This window comes from Eretmochelys imbricata, chromosome 3 (genome assembly GCF_965152235.1).
Source record: "Eretmochelys imbricata isolate rEreImb1 chromosome 3, rEreImb1.hap1, whole genome shotgun sequence".
Lineage (NCBI taxonomy): Eukaryota > Metazoa > Chordata > Testudines > Cheloniidae > Eretmochelys > Eretmochelys imbricata.
The window spans coordinates 192,042,032-192,069,432 of record NC_135574.1 but is presented as its reverse complement, the minus strand read 5'-3'; the positions used below and the strand labels follow the sequence as shown (position 1 = coordinate 192,069,432).

Below are 27,401 nucleotides of genomic sequence, written 5' to 3'. Positions count from 1 at the left end.
CAAAAAAAGCAACCATCATTCTGGGATGTATTAGCAGAAGTGTTGAAAGCAAGACATGAGAAGTAATTCTTCTTCTCTACTCCCTGCTGATTAGGCCTCAACTGGAGTATTGTGTCCAGTTCTGGGCACCGCATTTCTGGAAAGATATGGAGAAAGTCCAGAGAAAAGCAACAAAAATTATGAAAGGTTTAGAAGACATGACCTATGAGGGAAGACTAAAAATATTGGGTTTGTTTAGTCTGCAGAAGAGAAGACTGAGAGGGGACATGATAACAGTTTTCAAGTGCGTAAAAAGTTGTTATAAGGAGGAGGGAGAAAAATTGCTCTCCTTAAACTTCTGAGGATAGAACAAGAAACAATGGGCTTAAATTGCAGTAAGGGAGGTTTAGGTTGGACAGTGGGAAAACCTTCCTAACTGTCAGGGTGGTTAAGCACTGGAATAAATTGCCTAGGAAGGTTATGAAATCTCTATCATTGGAGATTTTTAAGAGCAGGTTAGACAAATACCTGTCAGGGATGGTCTAAATAGTATTTAGTCCTGCCATGAATTCAGGGGACTGGACCAGATAACTGCTTGAGGTCCCTTCCAGGCCTACAATTCTATGATTGTGTGAACCACTGCAGTAATTACTGCAGTGGCTATAAGTCGACCTAGCATAGGTCAAGTTAAGTTTATAGTGCAGACATGCTCTCAGATGCTACAGTGCTGAGATTAGGGCCAAGAGAGAAATTACAGACACGGTTTTGTGTTTGAGAGAAAGCTTTGAGTTTTATGTTTGAGAGAAAGATGTTTCTGACCTCTGTCCAATAGATGTACACCATCTCCAAGAAACAAGGTGTCAGAGCTGCTAATATTTCTATGCCATACAGTCCGGTCAGCCATGAAGCCTCCAATTTCTTGATGACTGTTCTTCCAGTACTTATTACTAGCTTTCATATTGTCACTGTAGTGATTATTCCAATGCTCAGCCAAATCAGAGAAAACTATCACAGCTCTTGGACACAAATTTCTGATGAGGTCCAAATCTGGTCTCATAGGTTGTATGAGATGTACACCGGGAATAAGGCCCAGATCATCTCCACCTGAGGGATTTGCCACAAACGGTTGATCACAAACTCTTGAGTCAGTGGTCCTAGATGCTGCAGAGTGGGCAAAATGTGATTCCAATGCAGGCCATCTCTCTCCACCCAAACCAGCCTGTAGTCAGCAATCCCTATGTCATGGTGTACTCCTTGCTCTCTCGCAAACTTCTACAACCTTGAGATCCAAGAATTGCCCAGAATCCATATGTTGGCAACCCTGGCAGCACATATATTTATCTCCCCTCAGTGGCCAAGGTAGTTGTGCTGTCAGTTCCAAATCTCTGTGCAGTGCATCTTGGGAAACATCACATTAATCTGCCCCAAGATCAGGAAGTAGCCACTTACCATCCCCTTTCTCCCGCACCCCACCACCCACCAGGGGCTAGTAAAATACACATTTTCTCAAATAACCAATCCAAGCCATCCCCTACCACCCATCCTCATTTCCTGCCCCCTCTGCAGCCAGAACCCCGCTTCCTGTCCCTAAACCTCCATTCCACACACCCCGAGCCCCACTCTCTCTCTCTCTCACACACACACAAACACAAAGTCCTCTGTCTCTGGCTTCTCCCAACCCACTCTAATAAAGATGTCGCTAGACCAGCTCCTGACTATTCTGCTGTGCTCACAGTAAACCTCCCCATAAGATAAACATGTTATATTATAACAGACACCATGAGTCATTAAATCTTTATTGCACAGATGGAAACACCACTGGCAAGGCATTCACTGATGGGGAATGGCATCGGCATGTTGCCAGAAACTACCCCAGGCAAATAGAAGTGGCTGCACAGAAACCCTGTCATGGTTTGGGTTTTTTTTTCCTTTGTTGGTACATGTGCACTGTACTCCTTTCAGGCTGCACATCTGCGCAAGGGAAGAAGCGATCATGTTCTTAAATGCCATTCAGAAGTTGAGTCCCGCAAAGACTCTAGTGGGTGCCAGGCACTAACCTGGGTAAAATTAGTCCAACTGAGCCATCTGGACCCGCATCCTAGTTTGAGCTCTAGCTCTGTGCCAATAAAACCTCACCTACAAATGTTTTGGAAAATGGCTATGCGGGGAGGGGCTTATATCTCTACAACCAAGTTCAAACAACTCCAAATATGGCTCATTTACCCTATCCTGCCCCCTTCTGAGGCACACCAAATTTCAAAGGATTCTGACCAAGCATGTTGGTTTTGAAGGACTTGGAAAGGTTGATGCTACCTTAACTATAGTGGCACTGCTGCACCACTTTAGTAACAACCAAGACACAGTATAAGTGACTGGCGGGTGTGCACAAGACGTGTACCTGGGTTGGGGTGCACAGGCAGAGCTAGCGAGTACAGAAGGTTAGAGCTCAGAATTGGGGTGTACTGGTAGAGCTACGGTGTGCAGGAAGTTTGGGGTGCAGGGGGTTGAGGTGTACTGGCAGAGTTGTGGGATGCCACACCTCCCTCATCCGATCCCGCAGCCTCTCTCCCTTCCCCTTATCATGATGTATCCACTTCCTATAACTCCCCTCCCCCAAGGCATCCCCAAACCCCTCTTTCCCTGTTCCTCCACTGCTCCCCTGCAAGACCCCTCCCCTCCAGGAAGCATTCACATGCCTATTTTTCCTCCAGATACTTTGATTGCATCCCCCCCAGAATAAAACTACTTTTATCTTAGGTGGGAGGTTTGTGATTAATTTATCCTTAGTTATGTTAATTGAAGGGAGAGTTCACAGCCATCAGCCTCAAGGAGGTCTGTGATTCATCCAGTCATTATAGTACCTCCCAGTTTAACACTACAAGACAGCAGAAGGAAACAGTTTATCTGGGCGGGGGACTGTAACTCAGGAACCTGTCAGTGAAAATGACCCCATATTTGGACCCTAACATTGCCCCATGCCCACATACAAAGCAATCCAAGAAACTGTTCTGATTTTAGAGCACTTACAGAAGCATATAGAACTGTGGGAATGGAAACCTGTTTTTCTGTATTGGCAGGCACATTGTAAAAAAAATGCAAATTTTCTTATAATCCTTCCTTTGGGTTCCCCAAAGATTTCATAGAATCATAGAAGATTAGGGTTGGAAGAGATCTCATTAGGTCACCTAGTCCAACCCCCTGCTCAAAGCAGGACCAACATCAACTAAATCATCCCAGCCAAGGCTTTGTCAAGCTGGGCCTTAAAAACCTCTAAGGATGGAGATTCCACCACCTCCCTAGATAACCCATTCCAGAGCTTCACCACCTTCCTGGTGAAATAGTGTTTCTTAATATCCAACCCAGACCTCCCCCACTGCAACTTGAGACCATTGCTCCTTGTTCTGTCATCTGCCACCACTAAGAACAGCCGAGCTCCATCCTCTTCGGAACCCCCCTTCAGGTAGTTGAGGGCTGCTATCAAATCCCGCCTCACTCTTCTCTTCTGCAGACTAAACAAGCCCACTTCCCTCAACCTCTCCTCATAAGTCATGTGCCCCAGCTTCCTAATCATTTTCATTGCTCTCTGCTGGACTCTCTCCAATTTGGCTACATCATCTCTGTAGTGGGGGGCCCAAAACTCCAGATGTGGCCTCACCAGTGCTGAATAGAGGGGAATAATCACTTCCCTCGATCTGCTGGCAATGTTCCTACAAATGCAGCCCAGTATGCTGTTAGCCTACTGGGCAAATAGGGCACACTGCTAACTCATATCCAACTTCTCATCCATTCTAATCCCCAGGTCCTTTTCTGCAGAACTGCTGCTTAGCCAGTCGGTCCCCAGCCTGTAGCAGTGCATGAGATTCTTCCTTCCTAAGTGCAGGACTCTGCACTTGTCCTTGTTGAACCTCATCAGATTTCTTTTGGCCCAATCCTCCAATTTGTCTAGGTCACTCTGGACCCTATCCCTACCTTCCCTATCTCTACCCTATCTAACTCTCCTCTCAGCTTAGTGTCATCTGCGAACTTGCTGAGGGTGCAATCCATCCCATCATCCAGATCATTAATAAAGATGTTGAACAAAACGGGCCCCAGGACCGACCCCTGGGGTACTCCGTTTGATACCGGCAGCCAACTAGACATCGAGCCGTTTATCACTACCTGTTGAGCCCGACAATCTAGCCAGCTTTCTATCCACTTAATAGTCCATTCATGCAATCCATACTTTTTTGACTTGCCGGCAAGAATACTGTGGGAGACCGTATCAAAAGCTTTGTTAAAGTCAAGATAGATCATGTTCACTGATTTAGTGTGTATCATGGACTACCTTGGATAAAATTCAACAGATTGAGACCTTTTTGGCCTGCTTTACATCAATAGTTTGATCTCTAGCTCTGTGCAAAAAATAAAAAAGCATTTTTTGCAAAATGGCTATTTTTCCTGGCTTATATCACCACAACCACTAGCTCAAATGATCCCACATTTGGGTCACTAACCCTGTCCTGCACCCTTCTGAGGCACACTAAGAATCAAGAAATTTGACTAAGGATTTGTACTTTGGAATTTAGCAAGGTCAGCCTTTAAACAGAAGTCAAGACCCAACCTATAACTACAGCAGTGCTGCTGCACCATTATAATGAATCATTGCTTGAGAGAGACAGTGTTCTCGCCACTGGACTGAACCTGCGCTGTAGCACCTGAGTTTGTAATCATGGCTCTGATACTCACTTGTAACTTGGCCATGGTACATATGCCTCATTTTCAGATGTGCCAAGCAACCACCATGCCTGCGGACTTCAATGACAGTTGCAGGTGCTTAGAGCCTCTACAAATCAAATAATTTACCTCGTTACATTTCAGTTGTCTTGCCTGTAATACGGAGGTAATAATACTTATTTATCTACGTCACCTGTTGTTAGCATTCACAAATGTTTGTACAATGCTTTGAAAATATTAAGTGCAACGTATAATCATAATATACACATATTCCGGTGCTTGTCTGGTAATAGATATTCATAAATATTTTTTAAAATTTAAATAATACATGACAGCAATTTCCTCATCATAACAGCCACATCTGCCTAAAGGAAAAGCCATGTTACTAAGCTTAAGCAATTCTCCTAGCAATTTATCTCCTCAGAATTTAGGGGTACATAATATATTCCTATTGAAGCAGGAATGGTATCACCGAAAACAACAGCCCACTCCTAGCAAAGGCTAATTTGGCTAGATGACCTTTCCTCCCTTTTCTTTGTTGATGCAGGTGACCTTGTTGTTTGCATAATAAAGAGACTAGATCTGGTGAAAGCTGGGACCATATTTGCCCCAGAATTCATATAGAGGTGGCTTCAGAGATAAGGCTGTTTTCTTCATTCTATTAAAGTTTCTTGTTTAGTGTTAGAAGAAAGTGATTTACTGAGATTCTTTAGCATTGTCACATTATAACTCCTGGCCAAATTCTGCTCTCATTTACACCGGCATGAGTCTGAAGTAATTCTTTAGAACCCAAGGGAGTTACTCCAGATTTGCACCAGTATAACAGAGCATCTAGCCCTCTGTCAGGAATCACAGTAGATTTAAGAGCTTCTTCTTGGAAGAAACAAAGAAGATGAACTAAACTCACTGCTGCTGTAGGTTAAAGGGGGGGAAATGGCACCCCACCATCAAAAGTCCTTGCTTACTGATTTTTCAGGCAGCTGCAGAATAAGACTTTATTGTTTGTTAATACCAATTAATAAATGTTAGCAGTTTATTGCCATCATAAACTGAGGTTAATCTAGTATGTGCTGATACGTTATCTTTCTTAAATTACATCAATCAAGTGAGGCAAATGTAGGCTTTTAATTAGCTACGCAGCATGATTCAGCCTTTAGATCCTGGAAAACTCTACTGGGGTACCATGCGCTTTGGATGTAAGACACATTCAAGAAAGACAGACAGACTGTGTTTTGTAAATGTATGAAAGAATTTGACTGTATATGTGTCTGAGAGAAAGAAAACAGCTGTTTGTGGGATTTTTGAGATTGGCTCACAATGCAAAAATGTGGATCTGGATCTCAAACACCCAAAATTTCAGGCCTGTTTGGATCAGGGGTTTTGGATCCACCATTGTAATAACAGAGGCCTTAACAAAACTGAGTTTAGATCTGGGTTCTGATTCTGAATACCTCCAACCCAAATTTAGAGGTTCAGACTGAGTGGGGGTTGGCTCAGGCCCATAACTAGACATTTAGTGATCAAGAAAAGTATGATATGTGCATAATACAGAAATGTATGATTAATTACTTATGTTGCAGTTACATGTAGAAGTCCTAGTCAGGGATTTCTATCATGCTAGGCATTGTACAAACAAGTAAAACAAAGGCAGTCTCTGCCCCAGAGAGCTCATGGTCTAGGAATCATAACTGTGAAGAGACTCATTAATTTCACACATGCACTTCCACAAAGATTGTATGAGAAGTTAAGAGAATGGCTACAGAATGCACATGTAGAGTAGGCTGCATAATACATACTCTCTTTTCTTAGGTACCTGGAAGAATCGGAGACTCTACCATCTGGCTCTAGCTTAATATCCAAACAAGGCATAATAATATTGTCCATTTCTCTCTCCGTTTTTTTTTTTTCATTAAGAATTTTTTTTACAACTTTAAATGTTATTTTGTTTCAGGTTTTTAAATCATGATTATATAATTTTGGGCATAATAGAGTGTTGTCTTGCATAGTTACCTTCTACTGAACAGGTGAGTAAATGCTCTAGTTCAGTCATGGGTAGCTGGAACACTCATTTGCTGCCTGAAAACAGGTTATATATGGGCATTTAGGTCATTCTTTTCATTTGTTTTAGGTGGGCAATGAAGTAAGTTAAGAACATAACCTCTACATGGAAATTTACTGGGGAAGGTTGATAATACATAACAAATCTCTTTGTGTCCTAGTTATTCCTGTTCTGGGTGTAAAAATGAAAAATATCCCCACTTACTATAGACACACAAAATACAAATGGATAAATAAATGAAATGTGAGAATAATGGGCCAGGCCCCAGTTTCCTTATTCAATTATCACTAAGCCTCCAATACTGACTGAAGACAACAGGAGTTCAACTGGATGGACTCAGCTTCATAATCATGTAACAAATCTATGGTCAACAAGGATTTCATGCTTGCTGCTAAACTGCACATGACAGCCATGTAGAACTTCTTGCAACAACAGGGATAGAATTCAGATACTCCTAATCCAAAGTACAAACCCTCCCCACTTGAGCTACAACTTTAGCACTACAGGAGGATAGCTCAGTGGTTTGAGCATTGGCCTGCTAAACGCAGGGTTGTGAGTTCAATCCTTGCTGGGGCCATTTAGTGATCTGGGACAAAAATTGGGGATTGGTCCTGCTTTGAGCAGGGGGGTTAGACTAGATGACCTCCTGAGGTCCCTTCTAAGCCTGATATTCTATGAATGGGATTTTTCAAAAGCAGCCAAGGTAGTTAAACACCCAGTTTTCATTGATTTACATTAAGAGCTGAACTCCAAACTTCCTTAGCAACTTGTGAAAATCCCGTGTAGAGAGACTGACAAAGAGTTGAGTTCTTATTCCTGCCAGTAGAGAGAAAGATATACATACCCCTTAGCCAGGTCACTACAGCCTTTATAAAATCACCGTGTATCCAAGCCCTCTGGGGATCTGACACAATTCATAATATACTTTAGAAATGACTAGGAGGATAGTACAGGAAAAAGATCAATTATACCGATAACACATTGCACAGCATTTTTGCAATTGAGATTCTTTCAGCAATTACCAAGATATTATTTTACAAATAGAAACTTCACAAATGGGTTTCTGATGTTTGATATTTTTAATTACAGCTGACTGAATCATACCCAATAATTTGATTAATTTAGCTTATTTTTGGGTCAGTGAAATTGTCTCTGAGCAGCTGACAAGTTTCTCAGGATTTGTTACTTGAAACAATCCACCAAAGAAATTTCCAGATATAATGCAGCAACTACTTTGCAAGTACTTCATTGTAACTATTTGAAATTTGAGCTGCAATGGTTAGGGATTTTTAGAATAATCCTGTAAATGCTTTAGCAGAAATAGCTTTCACTATAAGCTCCTGTAAAAGAGTAGATCTATACCTGGTCTATGCTTAAAAAGTTTTGCTGGTATAACTATGTCAGTAAAGGATGTGATTTTTTTATTTAGAGATAGTTATGCTGGTAAAAGCCTTAGTGCAGACACAGTTATACAGGTAAAAGGTGCTTTACACCCAAATAACTCATTTCATTTTGCTATACCAGAATAAGTCCTTTTATTACACTGATATAGCAACAAACACTAGGGTTTTTTGGTTTTGTTTTGTTTTTTTGCCACTTAAACAATGCTAGCATAGTTAAAGCAGCAAATGTTTTACATATAGGCAAGGCCTTATACCTTACAATTTGTTTGAGTGAGGAAAAAACTGTACAGGACACCAGGTTATCGCCTACACTTAAAAAGAAGTTGATTCTCCTGAAAGGTGGCAGATTGGCAGCTCTGGAGATCTCTGAGGCGCAACAGAAATTCAAGCATCTCCACAATGCCTCAGTCCTGGTTTGGAAGGATCAAGTCTAGCACTGGGACAGTAGGTCAGTGTCCAAGTCCATTCAGTCCTTGGCCTCTGACACTTGGGGTCCAGACACCCCAGAGGAAGAAGAGAGGGTCTGAAACCCAAAAATAAGCAATTGAATCAACTGACTGTAATATTACTGCACTATAAAAGTGTATCAAGTAAGGTCAGGGCCAGCCCACAACATTTTGGCACCTGAGGTAGGGAGCTCAAATAATGCCCCGCATGCCCCCTCGCTTGGGCCAAAACTTTGAAAGGTCTCAATTCTGCCTTCTTCCTGTTCTACTCCTCTCATGGTACTGCTCTGCTACCTACCCCAATAAAGGAGAACTAACAACTTAAAATGCCTTGTTCAAAAATTTTAAGTAACACTTAACTTTCAAATGCCTGAATAGCAAACGTAACTTTTCTTGTCTGCATAGTAAACACTGGCATTTTTATCTGTTTGAATAATCAAAGTGGTGCTTTCCGTGCCTTCTTGGTTGCAAAGTTTTGAACTGCTTCCTGCTGAAGGTCCACAACCTGGGCCAGCTCATCCTCTATTGAGATGGTTGCAAGGCCGACCAGCCTCTCCTGTGTCATTTTGGAGCATAGATGTGTTTTTATTAACTTCAGCTTGGAGAAGCTGCGTTCTCCACTGGCAACTGTTCCAGGAAGTGTTAGGAATATGCGTAGAGCAACAAAAGCATTTGGAAAGAGGGTGGTCATCTTATTTGTGCACATATATTCCAGAACAGCCTTTGGAGTTGACCCTGCTGAAATGTATCTTGAAAGGGCTTTCAGTTCATCACCTAAATCACTCGCATCAATATCACACATATCATGTCTCAACACTGTCTCTAGTGCCCTGCATTGCTGGTGTACAGGTATAGTGAGGAGATTTGGAATATCATACAACATCCCAAATATACTGCTGTGTTCCTTGAGCTGCATGAAACGTTCTTCAACTGACTGTATTGCACAATCCAGCACCTGGTTGAATTTTGTTTGGGGTCTCTTATGGGATTATCCCGTGCCTCGTAATCAACATGTCTTCTTCTTTGGTGACTCTTGTATTCTTGAATGGGTGGAAAAATAGCTTCTGTGTGAAGTTCCTCTGCCAACTTCTGTGCACTCTTCAGAACATTTTGAAATCCCTCATCTGACTGGTAAGATTGGAGGTATGACTTTGCTTTGTCCAGTTGTTCCATTGCTCCAGATATAGCAAGGTCAACACCTTGGAGTCTCTTGCTTACAACATTGATTTCAAACAGTATGTCATGCCACAACACTAAGCCACACAGAAATTTGGAGTTATGTATGTATCTGGTCATTCCATTTCCCTCTGCCACTATTCTCCCTCAAACTTCCTGTCATAGCATTATCCTCCATAACGGCAACTATGGCATCATCTATCTTCCCAATGTGGTGTTTGACAGGCTTTATCGCCTCCGCTCGACTTTCCCATCATTTGGCACTCAGTGGTTTCAGTGTCAGAGAGGATATTCCCAGATGTTGCTTCAAAATTTGCCATTGATGAGTTGATGCAGAGAAAAATACATAGATGCTTTGAATTACATTAAAATTCAGCAACCTCACTAGAAGCTGATGCTGCATCACTGACCACCAAGTTCAATGAATGAGAACTGCATGGGACAAAGAAAGGTCAAGGGTTTAACTCTCGGATCTGTGTCTGCACTCCTCTGTTCTTTCGTCTCATGTTGGCACCATTATCGTAGCCCTGACCTCTCGTGTCAGCTATCGCAATTCCCATATCTTCCAGCTTTTTAAGAAGCACATTTGTCTTACCAGCTTCTGTAGTATCATCAGTATCAATAAATTCTAGAAAATGCTCTCTGACAGTCACCATTGCAGGGACATTTTCACTAGGTTCTGTTGTTGTTGTTACAAAATGCACCATTAAAGTCATTTGTTCCGTATTGCTGATGTCAGGTGTGCAGTCCAGAATAACAGAGTAATATCTTGCTGACTTCCGATCTGCCACAATCTTCTGTTTGACTTTTGTTGCCAGTAACTGTATCATCTCATTTTGAATTGTTTTTCCAAGGTAGTGGTGTGTGTACATTTCTTGGGTGGTGACTCTTCTTAGATGCTCCTGGAGTACGGCATCAAACTCAGCTGTCAGCTCCACAATTTTAAGGAAGTTTCCATTGTTTGGCACATACAGCTGATCTGAAGTGCCACGCAGTGCTAGGTTTTGGGTAGCACGCATTCTCACAATGGCAGTGAGCCTTTTCAGAACATTTTGCCAGTAAAGAGACTCTGATGCAATCTTCTCTTGATGCTTATCATCTATGGTGACCTTTAACCTTTGTCTCATCTCAAGCTTTTTCTACACATGGAATGCTCTCTGGTGATTTGCTGCCTTCTCACGGCATGCCAGATTTCTAGCCAGATTCGTCCAGTCCTTTGTTCCTGTAGAACCCAATGTGGCTAGAACATTAGACTGGAAGAGTTTGCAACAAAAACAGTATGCAGCATTTTGGATTTTTGAGTACATAAGCCATGGCCTCTCCACTTTGTCACCATTGGGGATTTCACGCCAGTAATGTGTTGGATGGAAACTTCTATTTTCATTGTCTTTGGGGAACATGAAGTTTTTAATTTGCTGTGGCCCATGCAGTACAAGGAAGTCCCTCAGGCTACTGCTCAAGTGGGTCAAGTGGGTCATGGATCATCTAGACTTAAAGAACTAAACTCTCCTCAACTGGGTTCAGGGAAGCAGCAGGAAACAGGAAGCTCCCTGAGAAGCTGGTGTTAATCAGTCCAGGCTCCTGGGGGTGCTAGAGAGGTACATAAGAGGCTCCTCCTCCTCTCTCTCCCTGCAGCTCCTGATGCTTTCTGTTATTCCCTCTCACTTTTTCTCCTGCCTGCCTGTTATGTCTCTTGAGCCCTCCTTCCTCCAGCACAGCTCTCCACCATCTCTGTGCATCTACAGCAGAGAGAATACATATGCACCAGCAGCAGACACAATTTTCTACACTCTGGTTCCTAGTGGCGCACCCCCGCTCCCACAGTCTGGCACCTGAGGTGGCCACCTCAGTTCACCTCTGATAAGGCCAGCCCTGAGTACGGTCTTTTCTGATAGCCTGTGGGACACTGGTGATTAAGATCATTGTGAAATGTAAGGGAATTATGGATACTCACTGATATTATGCTTTAGACTCTGGGACTGCTGGGAGAAACAGACAGGAGAGAAGGCAGCTATCTACCTGTCTCCAATGTAAATCAAGCATTATGGAATCAAAACAATGGAAGCCCCATTTACATACAAATTAGCTGGGGGATGGGAAACCCACAGAAATGGAAGAACAACAGGAAGCCTTCCTGCTCCTTGTAACCAGGTCAATGCACTTTGGGAGATACAAGTGGAAACAGAGAACTATTTTAGCATCCTTCACCTGAAGCGTCAAAGAAAGCAAGCGCTTTGGGCTTTGTGTGTTGGATCCTGGCTAAGTACTGACCAGCTATGCTGAAAGAACTGTGGTGAGAAACGACTTTGAACAAAGGATTCTAGCTTGTTAAGTTAGATTTTAGTCTCAGAAGCATATTTTGACTTTTGCTGGTTTGTAGCCCTTTCTATCCCAATGCCTTTTACTTGGTATTACTTAAATAGTTGTTCTCTGTTAATAAACTTAATCTTGTTTGATTACACAACCATCTCAGTGCAGTGTTTCAAACTTACGGGTAAAATCCTCCGCCAAACTGACTGGCTGGTGCTGTGGACAATGTCTGTAAAGGAGCAGTGACCTGGATACGGTTTTGTGACTGCTACAGTGAGAGGGGCTGAGCTCTGCAGAGGAGACGGTTTGGGGGGACACTCAGGGCTGAAAGGGTTGTTGGGGTCACCCTGCAAGAAGTAACCAGGCTGGTGGAAGCCAGGGTGAGATCACTGTGCTGAAAACAGGGATCTGAACCAAAGCTGCACAGCACAGAGACCTACAGGATAGGCAGTGACAACTCCTTACTGGTCTGGGTTCAACCCCAAAGTGTCACAGCTTCTCAGTTAAGTCTGCCTACAAATTAATGCCAAACATGCTGTTGGTCCTGTGATAGAATCACTTATCCTTAGGATCTGGACTGTGACTGTCAGTTTACACCCATCATTATTTAATTATGCTGGATTTGAACCTTTGCCCTAAAGGCTCTATTTCATCTACACCATCCTGTCCCCTTGGTGCTTATTTTTCTCCATACTGCAGTGGGATTTTTAACTTCCACCTGGCCTGCTGCCAGAGTTCTTTCAAAAGACAGAATTTTTAAAAGTGCAACAATCCCTCTTCTGTACAGCACTGCAGTGTCAGCACTTTGGGACACATTCAGCTCCCATGTAACTCCACTGATGTCGAGGATCATCAATTTGATCTGGGTTTATCCAGTTCTGGTATTGAAATCATGACTTTGTGGCCTAGACCCAAGAAGGAAATAATCTAAAGAAACTCCAGTACTGGAATAGGTAGGGTAAAAATAAAGGAAATAGAAAGAGCTATTTCATCTGTATCAACCCTATCACCTCAGGTAGCACATCCTGACACAACCCATGTGAGCACAGAAGTCTCCAGCCATTGCAGAACTGTAATGGTTATGTCACCTAGAGGCAGGAAGGGGAGAGGAAAGATTTGGGACGGGGGTTGAGCTCACTGCATGCTATAGATCAAAGCTCTGCAGTGGGTTTGGTTGAGCTCTGGTAAGGAAGGGGAGGTGTGAGGGTTGGTCAGGCCAAAGAGCAGTGGGCTATGCTGTATCACAAAATGTTAAGGAACTCCGTCAAAAAATTCAGCCTCTGATGGCAAAACACATGGTGCTCCCTGGTTAAAATAGTCTCCCTGCACCCTCCTGCCCACAGAATATCCACTAATGTCTTATTCTTTCTTCCCTTCCCAAAAATTCCACACTTACTCCCCCTTACAGTCTATTTATTCCAGGCTCTCACCAACCTCAATTCAATACACCAATCCTTCATCTCCACTCCTCGCCCAGGGCTCCTCAACCCATCACCTTATCATGGAGGCTTCTTTAGGTGGCAGATGTTCCTCACAGTAGCAGCTCCAGGGGGCAGGCAGGTGGCTTTTGGTCTCCACAGACAGCTGTGATTATAGGCTGGTCATCCTGAGGCATCTGGCGGCTGGTCAGGCCCCCTTCACTGGTGGGATAGGTGGGTGGGGAATGAGTATGTTGGTGAGTGGCTGTCCCCTAGCTGTTGGTGAGAGCACACACCCCTCTGGCCAGCATCTCCCACTGGTAACTTAGGCAGCTCAGTACCTAGCCATACTAACTTTTGTGAATCACAGTCTAAGGTACATATTTCCCCCCATTTGTTACATAGGGAGCCCAGGTGCTTACCTCAGGCTTTGTGAATCCCAGTAATGTTCTAGGCACCTAAAAATGTATGCATCCAGGCCTAGGTGCTTACCTTTCTCAAGATGCTCACCTTTCTCAAGATGCTCCTTCATAGGAGGACATGAAACCTCTGAAACAAGGGGGTCACATCAGTGGGAGCAGTTCTAATACAGCCACCTTTCAAAGGCAATCTACAAATCCCAAGAGCTGGCAGAGCTAATGTAGCCTCAAAACAGTAGTGGTGAACACTGATCAGCTTTGCCTGTGAGGTCACATTCCTCATCTCCACAGAATTCCCCAGGGCACTGCCCAGTTAGCTGGGCTGACCGTGCACTTGGGGAAGGCTCTGTGGTTACATACCAAACTATAGCATGTCTTAGGCAACATTCATTGGGCCTGCTCTTCACCTAAAGTAAATAGAGCTAGACCAATATATGCCAGTTGAGGGTCTGACCCATTGTTTTTAAATCCTCCATTTATTGGAAGAGTTATTCACATGTGTCATAAATATAAAGGGAAGGGTAACCACCTTTCTGCATACAGTGCTATAAAATCCCTCCTGGGCAGAGGCAAAACCCTTTCACGTGTAAAGGGTTAAGAAGCTAAAATAACCTCGCTGGCACCTGACCAAAATAACCAGTGAGGAGACAAGATACTTTCAAATCTGGAGGGGGAGGGAACAAAGGGTTCGTCAGTCTGTGTGATGCTTTTGCCGGGAAAAGAAAAGGAATGCAGCCTTACAACTGTTAGTTAGTAAGTAATCTAGCTAGAAATGTATTAGATTTCCTTTCGTTTAATGGCTGGTAAAATAAACTGTGCTGGATGGAATGTATATTCCTGTTTTTGTGTCTCTTTGTAACTTAAGGTTTTGCCTAGAGGGATTCTCTATGTTTTGAATCTGATTACCCTGTAAGGTATTTACCATCCTGATTTTACAGAGGTGATTCTTTTACCTTTCCTTTAATTAAAATTCTTCTTTTAAGAACCTGATTTGATTTTTCATTGTTCTTAAGATCCACGGGTTTGCGTCTGTGTTCACCTGTACAAATTGGTGAGGATTCTTATCAAGCCCTCCCCAGAAAAGGGGGTGTAGGGCTTGGGGGGATATTTTGGGGGAAGACATCTCCAAGTGGGCTCTTTCCATGGTCTTTGTGTAAGACGCTTGGTGGTGGCAGCATAGGGTTCAAGGACAAGGCAAAGTTTGTACCTTGGGGAAGTTTTTAACCTAAGCTGGTAAAAATAAGCTTAGGCGGTCTTTCATCCAGGTTCCCACATCTGTACCCTAGAGTTCAGAGTGGGGAAGGAACCTTGACATAGTGACAGAGCGGTGGGATCATTTTGAGATCATTTTGGGATCATTTTGAACCAGAAGCACAGCAGGATTTTAAAAATTGTGTAAAAGAGGATTGCAGCTGTAGATTCTGTCTCTCTGGCTGGGGGACAGAGCAGCAGGCATAACAAATGGATTTTTCTGTAGGCTGAGAAGAGCTATCAGGAAAAAAATACATAGGTATCAGGTTACAGCACAGCAAAATTTTACAAGCCAGGTTTTTTTTGTTTGTTTTGTTGTTTTCTTTCTAACTCTCGGGTGTAAAGTTAGTTAAAAACAGAGAGGCTAGGATGACAGAAAGCAAGGCACAACACAAACTGGAGTTAACCAGACTGGAAGCAAAAGGGAAAGAAAAGGAACACCAGAGAGCTATGGAGGCAGAAAAAGAGGCAGAAAAAGCCCAGGAGGCTGCCCACAGGAGAGCTATGGAGGCAAGGGAAAAAGAAATGGAGGAGAGGGGAAAAGAGACAAAGAATGCACTGGAGATAGGGAAGGCAAAGGTTCAGCAGAATATACTGGATAACCCTAACAATTCTTACCCAACAATCCACAAATGGGAGTGACTATGTCCACAGTATGATGAATCCAGTGATATTGCTGAATATTTTCTCACCTTTGAGAGACTGTGCACACTCCATAAAATTCCTGAAGCTCACAAGATGACCATATTGGTCACAAAATTGACTGAAAGAGCTCTGGACATATTCAATAAGATGCTTATTGATGACACTTCTGACGATAATAAATTCAAGGATTTGGTTTTAAAGCAATTTCATGTTACACCTGAAACTTACAGAGTAAAATTTAGAGCCCTTAAGAGAGGACCTGGACTAAGTAATGTGGCTTATGTAAACCAGATGACAGATCTGTTTCATAAATGGCTCAACAGATGGGCTATAACTAGCTTTGGAGGAATGCGGGATTTGATGATACAGGAGCAATTCCTAAATATGTCCAAGGATGATATAAAACAGTGTTTATGGGATAAGAAAATGGACTCAGCAGGAAGTCTTGCTTCTTATGCTGATCAATACGAACAGTCCCAGACCGCCAGAGAGGTGGGACAAACCAGAACAAAACGGGTGGAGGGAGGAGAGAGGAACAACCCTGGTCGCAGTTGGAGCGGATACCAGAAGGGACAACCTCAGACCACACCCTACTACCGGGGGCAGCCCAAGGCCCCAACTACACCCCAAGGAACACTCTAGACACCTTATCGTCCTGCCACACTGTTCTCCAGCAACCCACCCCACCCCAGTGACCCACCAGCTGGATGATGTTTTAAATGTAATGAGCTGGGGCATGTAAAAGCCAACTGCCAAAGAACCCCAACAGATTACAGTTCATTGCACCAGAATCACACCAGAGGTCCTCAGGCCCAGATACCTCCCAGATAACCTCAGAGCGGAGGGAAACTGTGAGTGTGGGTAGGAAGAAGGTCACCGCGTGGAGGGTCACTGGAGCACAAGTGTCGGCTATCCACGCTTCCTTAGTAGACCCCAATTTAATCGACCCAGAGGTCCAAGTGACGATTCAACCCTTCAAGTCAAACTCTTTTGACTTGCCTACAGCCAAGTTGGCAGTCCAGTACAAAGGCTAGTCAGGAACATGAACTTTTGCAGTCTATGATGATTATCCCATCCCCATGCTGTTGGGGGAAGACTTGGCCAATCATGTGAAGCTAGCCAAGAGGGTGGGAATGGTCACCTGCAGCCAGGCTAAGCAAGCTGTCACACCTAGCTCTGTTCCGGAAACTTCAACCAGGACCCCGTCAGGGGTGATGGAACCGGACCCCACCCCACATCTGCAACAGCAGTAGTGGATCCAGTCCCAGAGACCCAGACAGAGCCAGTCCCAGAACCAGAACCAGTGGAACAACCAGCACCAGAACCATTGCCAGTACCAAATCCAGTACTTGCAACCCCAACACCAGAGGGCTCCACCAAACCTGCACCGGTAGCAGCAGATAACCCTACACAAGAGGCTCAGCCAGAGCCTGAACCCCAACATAGTGCACCAGCAGAGAGCGGTTCACCATCAACAGAAACAGCCCCATCACCTGCATCACTTCCAGAGGGACCAAGCCTAGGTCCACAATCCAATGAGTAACTGATGTCTCCAGCATCAAGGGAACACTTCCAGACTGAACAGGAAGCAGATGAAAGCCTCCAGAGAGCTCGGACGGCAGCACAGAGCAACCCACTGCCTCTCAGCTCTTCCAATCAATCCAGGTTTGTTGTAGAAAGAGGACTTTTATACAAGGAAACTCTTTCTGATGGACATCAGGAAGACTGGCATCCTCAGAGATAGTTGGTAGTTCCAACTAAGTACCGGGTAAAGCTATTAAGCTTAGCCCACGATCATCCTAGTGGCCATGCTGGGGTGAACAGAACAAAAGACCATTTGGGAAAGTCGTTCCACTGGGAGGGAATGGGCAAGGATGTTTCTACCTATGTCCGGTCTTGTGAGGTGTGCCAAAGAGTGGGAAAACCCCAAGACCAGGTCAAAGCCCCTCTCCAGCCACTCCCCATCATTGAGGTTCCATTTCAGCGAGTAGCTGTGGATATTCTGGGTCCTTTTCCAAAAAAGACACCCAGAGGAAAGCAGTACACACTGACTTTCATGGATTTTGCCACCCAATGGCCGGAAGCAGTAGCTCTAAGCAACACTAGGGCTAACGAGGGGTGTCAGGAACTATTGGACATTTTTGACAGGGTAGGTTGGCCCTCCGACATCCTCACAGATGCAGGAACTAATTTCCTGGCAGGAACTATGGAAAGCCTTTGGGAAGCTCATGGGGTGAATCACTTGGTTGCCACCCCTTACCATCATCAAACAAATGGCCTGGTGGAGAAGTTTAATGGAATTTTGGGGGCCATGATATGTAAATTCGTAAATGAGCATTCTAATGATTGGGACCTAGTGTTGCAGCAGTTGCTTTTCGTGTAATGCTTTTGCTGGGAACATATCAGGAATGCAGCCTTACAACTGTTAGTTAGTAAGTAATCTAGCTAGAAATGTATTAGATTTCCTTTCGTTTAATGGCTGGTAAAATAAACTGTGCTGGATGGAATGTATATTCCTGTTTTTGTGTCTCTTTGTAACTTAAGGTTTTGCCTAGAGGGATTCTCTATGTTTTGAATCTGATTACCCTGTAAGGTATTTACCATCCTGATTTTACAGAGGTGATTCTTTTACCTTTCCTTTAATTAAAATTCTTTTTTTAAGAACCTGATTGATTTTTCATTGTTCTTAAGATCCATGGGTTTGCGTCTGTGTTCACCTGCACAAATTGGTGAGGATTCTTATCAAGCCCTCCCCAGGAAAGGGGGTGCAGGGTTTGGGGGGATATTTTGGGGGAAGACGTCTCCAATAGGGCTCTTTCCATGGTCTTCGTGTAAAACGTTTGGTGGTGGCAGCATAGGGTTCAAGGACAAGGCAAAGTTTGTATCTTGGGGAAGTTTTAACCTAAGCTGGTAAGAATAAGCTTAGGGGGTCTTTCATGCAGGTCCCCACATCTGTACCCTAGAGTTCAGAGTGGGGAAAGAACCTTGACATGGTGGCAGAGTGATCCAGAAGCACAGCAGGATTTTAAAAGGTTGTGTAAAAGAGGACTGCAGCTGTTTATAGTTTAATGAGAGGTTTTCCTATTTTCATAATGAAGGAATGTTTGTGTGAATGAATCTTATAGGATGCCATTAAAATTGATTATTGAACTCCTAATAGGGTGTGCTTAAGTCTGAGGCCTGATTTTCAGCCCACTGATTTCCATGCGAGCAGAAACAGATCCTATATTTTAAAACAATGCATATCTATGGTGCACACACAAAGGCCTACATTTCCAAAGACTAGTCTCCCCTTTTGCACTGCATATATTTTCACCTGCATTTTATAGAAGTAAAGCTCTGCTCCCATGATAGTAAACATTCTAACATCTGTACTTTGCCTAGGCAAAACGAGCACTTTCTAAATGTGTGCAAACTCGGCACTGGTGCGCTGACCCGCAAAGTGCAGACACAGGTATGTGCACAAAAAATTAGGAAGGTACATGCACAGAGGCTCAGGTAAAAGTCTGGTTGAATGCTGACCTCCAAAAAGGCCACTAAATGTTTGAGTAAAATTGATAAGAAATTCTCAAGAGCCAAATCCTGCATTCCTTACTCACGCAAAATTCCCCATTTCAATCACTGAGTGTTTTCAGTGCACAAAAACACAGGACTGAACCTTAAATGTAGAAATAAGGCACATTTTAAATAGTGAAGGTAATGAGCCAGCACTACCATTTTAAAATGGTTGTGGTGGATTATCCAGCACTGGCAATTTTTGAATCAAGACTGGATGTTTTTTCTAACAGATATGTGCTAGTTTAAACAGGAGTTACTAGAAGATCTGTGGCCTGTGCTGTATAGGAGGTCAGACTAAATGATCCCAGTGTTCCTTTCTGGCATTATAATTGATGCATGTATCCACAGAAAAGCCTCTCTCAAGATTTAGGGGCTGATCCAGATCTGCCCACTGTGATAACTATCTTTATAGCATTCGGTGTGAAGTGGGAGCAGAGCTAAAAACAATTCAAAGCCTGTATACACAAAGGTATCTGAACAATCCTCGGATTACGGTTTTATTCAAAGAAAAACACAGAACAGTACCAATGAGAAGGAAGAAGGAGCCTGACCACTTTGGAACAGGGAGCGGAGGGATTTTGCCCATTGTAAAGAGCTTCCACAGCTGCAAATCTGTCAGTCTGCCACTCATCTAGATTTCTACACCATACAAACTCCTGCCCACACTCTGTGCTTCCCAAGTTTGTGCGGCAGCTCATAAGAGGGAAAAGGGGATGTACCACAAGCAGTGCAGTGTAGTCATTGACAGGGCTGCTTGAATATAAGAACATAAGAACAGCTATCCTGGGTTAGACCACAGGTCCATCTAGCCCAGTATCTTGTCTTCTGACAGTGCCCAATTTCAGGTGCATCAGAAGAAATGAACAGAACAGGTAATCATCAAGTGATCCATCCTGTCATCCATTCCCAGCTTCTGGCAAACAAAGGTTAGGGACACCATCCCAGCCCATCCTGGCAAATAGCCATTGAAGGGTCTATCCTCCATGAATTTATCTAGTTCTTTTTTGAACCCTTGCACTCAGAGCAAATCCCCAAACTGTGTGGAGCACTTGTTGGAATAAATGAAGACATGCACCTAAGCCAGCTGGTGTTAAGCAAAATGGGGAGCAAAGCAATCGCCTGCTCAGGTATGTATCTTTGCTTTCTGCATTGGCACAGCTCTTCTACATCTTTTCAGCCAATGCAGGATTTGGCCCACAGTTTGGAAGCAGCAAACACAAAATGTTTTGAGATTTTTAGGACACTGACCACTGATTGTTCAAAGCATTTCACCACTGCAAGATGAGTGAAGGTGGAGTATATAGACATGATGGCATTTTTCATGACTATGAGATATGTAGCTAATGAAAACAAAATGTGAAACGAAGTTGATCTTACTTAAAAACCTGCACACAAATCTGTAATGATTAGGTGACCTTTGTTTCTGTAATCTGTACTGAGAAAAGCTCTATTGTGGAAACATTGATATTTTGTGAATATTGCTTCATTTAATAAACCAAAGTTTAATTTTCTTGAATAGAGAATACGAACACTAGGAAATGTGAAATATAGAACAATCCTGCTTCATTGTGGATAGAGATTTGGTGACAATCTTTTTTTTCAACTACAATTTATTGATTGTATAATGGACTAGTCAGGGGTATGATATAATTTAACTGTCTTTTCTGTGCAAAGTATCGTAATGCAGAGTTGCCAAGTCTTACAATTTTATCGTGAGTCTAACAATATTTGGTATTATTCTTCAAGTCCCAGATTCTGGATGCTCAGCTTTCATTTCCTAGCCTTCAGGGTTGTGGACAAAAGCGTGAAAACATGATGCAAGAGTGCTTCAAGGGTTCGAAAGCAAATAAAGAGCCATCTTAACATTTTCACTTTTAAATGTCATGTTTTAGGGTTAGAAGGAGTGGGAATGTGAAGAAATGAATGTAGTTTATAAGAGTGACCATTTTATGAGGAATTTTAGAGTTGTTTTAGGAAGGTGCAGATAAACTGGAAAGCTCTCAACCTTACAAATCAAAATACATCATTAAAATGTAATTAAAGCAAAGAAGGGAGTTTAGGATTATTTGAAATAAGATAAATTCAAGTTAAGATTTTCAAGAATCCGTGCCTAATGCCAGAGTCCCAGATCTATATTTAGGCACCTGATTTCAGGAGGGCTGAGCACCAAGCATCTCCCACTCAAGTCCTTGGGCACTGCGCACGAGAAAAAAAATCAAGCAACTTATTTAGGTGCCCAAATATGGACTATAACTAACTCAGATTCAGAGCTGGAGTTAAAGCCCAAAAGGGATCCAAAGCTTGAACTTAAACTTCTGACTAGAGTTAAGAGCCAAGTTGCTGCATCTTCACTGCCATTTCAGCCTGAGTTAGTTAACTAGGGTTAGCTAACCAAAGGTAAGAACACACTTTTTTTTTTTTGCATTGTAGACCTACCCAAAGGGGGTCTGGCCTATCAAAGAACAGCTAAAATGTGTAATATTAGCCCTCATTACAAATTTCTCAGTTACATTTTACTGGAAATCTGCTGCTAAACAACCTGCTATATTAACTCATGTGTCAGTTATGAAAGAACCCTGCATACATTGAATCAGATATTTTTTAAAATCTTCTATGAAACTAATACCTTGAATTATTTAAAAAATTGTTGTCTGAATTATGTAAAAGGTAAACAGCCTCTCCCACATTTCTCCTATATTTACATATATGGTATTCTGTGCCCGTGAAGAGACAGATATAAGACCAAGTAAGTATATTACCAAATGAGGGTTACACTCTACCAGCTTTACTCCCGGTGAGAAGCACCTCCTCTGCAAGAAACACCATTAAAATAAATGTGATTACTTTCAGAGTGAGGTGCTACTCAACATCAGCACAGAGGGCAGGATTTGGCTTGAGTGAATAATTTATCAGACTGTCAAAAACAACCTTTGTGGTTGAAGGATGTAACCATGATCAGTGCTATCTGTGGTTTAATATTTTTAGTATTTTCTGTATGTTTCATTGTACAATTTAGAAGTTTGCAATAAAAAGATCTATTTAAAATAATTGGCTGTTTATTATTCATATAGTACCCACAGTTGTAGGTACCTACCCTGAAGAGTTTAGAACCGAAGGCCCTGATTCTGCATAAACATACACTACATATGCCCTCTTTTAACTTTTTGCACTGATTTAGTCCCATTAAAGTTGCCTTTGAAGAATCAAGGTCTGAAAGGACACTAAGACCAGTGAAGACATGAAGGATAAGAGTCTCCTGAGTTCACAAATACTGAAAAAGCACCAGAGCAGCTGACACATGCCAAAAGGAAGCAGAGATCAGAGCACTGAATCAGAGCTATCAAACTCTGTGCCAGACATAGTGAGGATTCCCCCGTCTAAGTGAAGATAGTAATCAGCCTCCTTTGTATTATCCTCTGCTGCAGAACTTGATAAATGCAACATGTTTTAAAGAATGCAATGATATTTCCTCTGCTGAGAGAGGGAGAGAGAGAGAGAGAGTGTTGGGGATGGAGGGGGTGAAAGAAGGCACAGGTTGGTTGGGAATAACATCATATAACCTAGAAGTCTCTCCGAGCAGCGTGTGAACCACAGCAGAATAGTTTATGAGTGTCATTCCTGGAAGTGCACACACATTGCTGTGGGCTAGTCTGGTGGCCTGGCACCGCTTTTGTCATTTTACCTGGAAGGTTTTATTCCCAAATAGAAGCATGTTCATGGAATATAGCTCCCTCTGCATAGATTTTATGGAAAGCAGGTGCTCTGTTGGACACCTTAGGAGACCAGGAACTTTGCCTTGGCTCTCTGTTGTGAGAAGATACAAGAATAGGAGCCAGGCTTGTTCTTAATGTAAAATTAATATACCTGGGAAAATTCTTAATATGCAAAGGAGATGTGTGAAATTGCACAACCCCAGCTGTGGATTTCAGACAGGATCAGGACTCTCACCCCAAGGCTGCTGGAGAGTGGCCCTTCCCCACCTCCTTCTCTCTCTCTCCTCTGAATTTTCCCCCACCCGGATCATAAGAATATACACATTAAAAAAGCAAAGGTGAAAATAAGCACTGCCAGAGACCCCCAACCTCACTAGTCAGCACCAGCAGTGACAGGTCCCAGGACATGGTGGCAAAGGAGCAGGCTGGGAAGAACAGGGGAGACTGATGCCAAAGTGTCCCATCCAACAAACCCGAGCAGTATACAGAAGCTCAGGTATAAGATCACTTCCAAAAGGCACCAGCAATGAATTCCTGTTCCTAACAGAACAAGGATTTCAGTACTACCAACCAACGCAGTATCAGTCAGAGCTGGAATGAGGCCAAAGTGGTAATTTATTTTGCCTTCATTTCTCTAATGAAACCTCAGTGGAGCTGCCATAATACTGCCCAGATGCAGTGCGTGGCTCTGGAGAAGGCAGTCTAACTACACATGGGTTTTGATCTAAATGGAAGGGCCCGATCCAACGCTCCCTGACGTTAATGACCAGACTCCCATTCATTACAATGGAAGTTGGATCAGGCTGTTATTGCATAACTACTGGGAAAACAAAAACACCAAAGAGCAGGTTTCAGAGTAGCAGCAGCAATGCTAACTCAATTCCTCTCCCTGTGTACATCTGGGAGTTTATCCTTACCCTGACTGCTCCCGTTGTATTGACCTCAAGCATTTAATCAAACCTGTTCCCTAGTTTAATCTATTTATTAATGATATTATTAATTATTATTAATTATTCAGTGAACCTGGATTAAGGGACCCACATCTAGGTTTAATTAATATTTGATCTGGAGAGATTGCCAGTTTGGGGTTTGCCTGGGTTGACTTCTCAGCAACCAGAAACAAAACAATGTAAAAAGGTGCTTCAAGTTCTCCAGGTCAAATAACTGTGTACAATCCTGCATTACCTTTTATCAAGTTCTCTTGTCCTAAAATCTCACATTGCTCTTAGAGAAGACCATGACTATCGATGCCTCTGTCAGCCTGGCTCTGAGTGTCAAAGCAAATGTGAAACCTCACATGTAAATTATGTAAGCTCCTTCGGTTAGTTACCTTTAAATCTTTTATAGAGGTGCAGTTTCTAAGCAATTTCAATTAGTGATCACTGTATGCAGGTTTTAGGAAGCGCATGGGTGTGCACCATGCATTCTTTTGTTCAGTCCCAGAAATTGCTTAGTACTATTTCAGGATGAGAGTTAAATTGGAGGATGTTTACACAGCAATTTAGTAGGTACTGAACTAACCATGCGGGGAAACTCCTTGTTTTTAGTCCAAGAAGCACTGATCTGAATCATATCGTGTCACCACTGATGAGTAGCTTGTAGTGGATCTTTGCACATCCACTATTTCAATATGTTACACCACAGGAAGTAAGGAGCAATTTTAAAACAGCTCTTATTTGTTTTCATTCCTTTACATTAACTTGCTAGCTGGGCTGATGGAGGGGTGTGTTCAAACAAATGATTGCCTGCTCTCTTTCTGAAAACTATCAGTTATCAGGTGCATAGACCCACAACGTTCAAGCATGACCTTAGTCCAAATTGAAGGGCATTTTAACTAGACAACATTTGCGGGAGGGGGGACACGCACAGCCCTTGGGGCTCTGTCTGCAGATGTATCCTGCTGTGTTATAAAATGCGTGCAGAGATCTCATCAACGTGCAGCAGCGGCGGTTATCAAAACAATGCACCACGCCACGGCCTTAACTGTCGAAGCAATTAAACGGAGCGCGGCTCTTACCTTTCGGACCCCACTAAAGCCGTATTCGGCCGCGAGTTGCTTCGCTTCTGGCTCGCCCCCTCGGTGCAGCTCCACCCAAAAATGATTCGTGTAGACGGCTATTTCAGCGGATGCCAACAAAAGGAGACCCAGCCAAAAGAGCCCAGCGGTCGTCCACGGGGTAAGGCGCCCCCCCTTCATGGCTCTCTCCGCGGGAGCGGGAGCGGACACCCACCAGCCCGCCGCCGCGGGGGGTCCGGGCTGGGAGGGAGGCTAAGCAGGGCGCTGCTGAAGGCGCCGCCTCAGCCGGTGCGCTCCCTCGGCAGCTGGCGCGGCGCGGGAAGTCGGCGGGGCGGCTGGTGAGCGGCCGCGGGCGGGTCTGCGCGCGGGGGGCTCGCGGGCAGATCTGCGCTGTCAGCGCCTCCTCGCCGCTCGTATCGGCGGCGGCTCCAGGAAAGCGCCAACCGGGCTGAGGTGAGATTGCAGCGCTGCCAATCACGTGCGGGGAGGAGGTGCGCGGGAGGCTGGGGGGGGGGGGAGCTTTCCTCTCCCCCCCTCCTCCCTCCCCTCCCCTCCGCGCACGCCCGCAGCCTAGGGCTCGCTAACCCGGGGCGAGCGGTTCCCGCTGCTGCCTGGTTCAGCACCCTGGAGAATTCCTCCATCTCTCGGGGCAAGGCGGGGAGAAGCCCGGGGAGACGCACGGGCTGGGACCAGCAGCAGCGCTACCCCTGTGGGGCGTTACACAGGGGGCGAAAGGCGTGTTTCCCTGCGGGGACGGTGCTGAGCCAGGCGGGCAGGAGATGCTCCTTACCCCATGCTTCAGTCCCAAATGTTGGCATCAGTGCACCGGGGCTGCCGCCTTCCTGGCGCGGGCTTTCCCCCGCCCATAACCGCTCTGGTCCCAGTGTCCCCCAGGCTTTGTGATACAGTGCACAAATCAAGTAGGTAAAGAAGGCTCCGGGACCCGCCGGGAACGGGCATTTGGCGACCCTCCAGAGGACTCTAGCCTGGCTTCCCTCGCCCCTGCCATGATGAGAGAGGGATTGTTTATGTTTACAAGGACCGTGTCTTGGGTCCAGGGAGGAGGTCCAGGTCCACCACTGCGCAGCCTGAACTCGAGCTTGTGTCGTTTAGTCGTTAGGTGAGGGCAGCTGAGCAGCCCAGAAAATGCAAGAGCCGACCACGTTGTTCCCTGTGCAGAGGGAAATATAAATCCGTGTCAGGGAAACGTACAAACAAAACCTTCGTTCCTAAGCCAGTGGGGAGGAAAACGACGCTAAACCCATTCAGATCTTTTAAAGAAATGAATGCTGTAGTGGCAGTTAAAGTAGTAAGGACTTATACAGCTTCCTCTATGGGTGGCTGCATAAGGAAGCAAATACATGTGGGGTCATGAGAAGTATTCTTGTGACCCAAGTTTCATCACACTATGTGTGTGTGAGACCTACCTGGATGTACATTCCGTCTAATAAACTCTTAAAGCACACTGAGAGGAAGAGAAACAAAGCAGCAATCCATGCAGCCTCTGAGTGTGGTAAGCAGGTAATAAGATATTCCGAGCTAAATTTATGGGCAAAACATTTATAAGAATGTATATTGTCATTTAAATAAGGCAATCATGGATGAGGGTGGGGGACACACAATGCACTAGCAGGGCTTCATACAAGGGATATAGCTTTAAAAGGGGGTGGAAACTCAGTTTTTTAGACAATAAGCCTTAAAAGCCCGCAAAGAGTCAATTTGCAAAACTCCAATGGGAATAAATAACACAGGAGACTGGATCCTAGGGTAGTTAGATTTCTGCAGGTTTACACAAATGTATTTATTAATGTGTCACTCAGAAAGAAACTCCTTCAGTTGCCCCATCCTATTTTAAAAAGGAAGCAACATTCCCTGAGGAACAGAAAAAAATACACTCCTTTGAGATGTAACCATTGTGTTGTTAGAGAGTGTGTGCCAAGTGGTTATTAATTTTGAAATAAATAGAGCAGTAGACTTGTGGTAATCCATTTTACAAATGGTTAAAATAGAGAAAAGATTAAAACAATTTGCATAAAAGAAGTTGTAAAACAGTAAAGATTAAAAGGTATATGGGTTGTCTTATTTTCATTATCCTAAAATACTCTCAAAAGAAGGAAGGAACAGATAACCACAGTTATAGAATAGACACTCCAAAACCAAATGGGAGCTGATGTATTGTGACAAATTATTGATTTCCTTCCTCTGCATGAAAATCCCCTACGCAGGCAGAAGAAAAATGAAACTTGGGGCCTGATCCAAAACACATTAAAACCAAACTGAAAGCTTTAAAATGA

At 43.8% G+C, this 27,401-nt stretch overlaps 1 protein-coding gene across 2 annotated transcripts in view; it reads right to left on the bottom strand.

Annotated features, from left to right (window-relative positions):
• Positions 1 to 25,287, bottom strand: part of PCSK2 (proprotein convertase subtilisin/kexin type 2) — a 195,296-nt gene extending 170,009 nt beyond the window's left edge. For both annotated transcript variants that reach the window (XM_077812028.1, XM_077812029.1), the window contains exon 1: positions 25,108 to 25,287. In XM_077812028.1, the coding sequence (XP_077668154.1) occupies positions 25,108 to 25,287 (180 nt within the window). The remainder of the gene's footprint in view (positions 1 to 25,107) is intronic.
• Between the last annotated feature and the right edge of the window lie 2,114 nt (positions 25,288 to 27,401).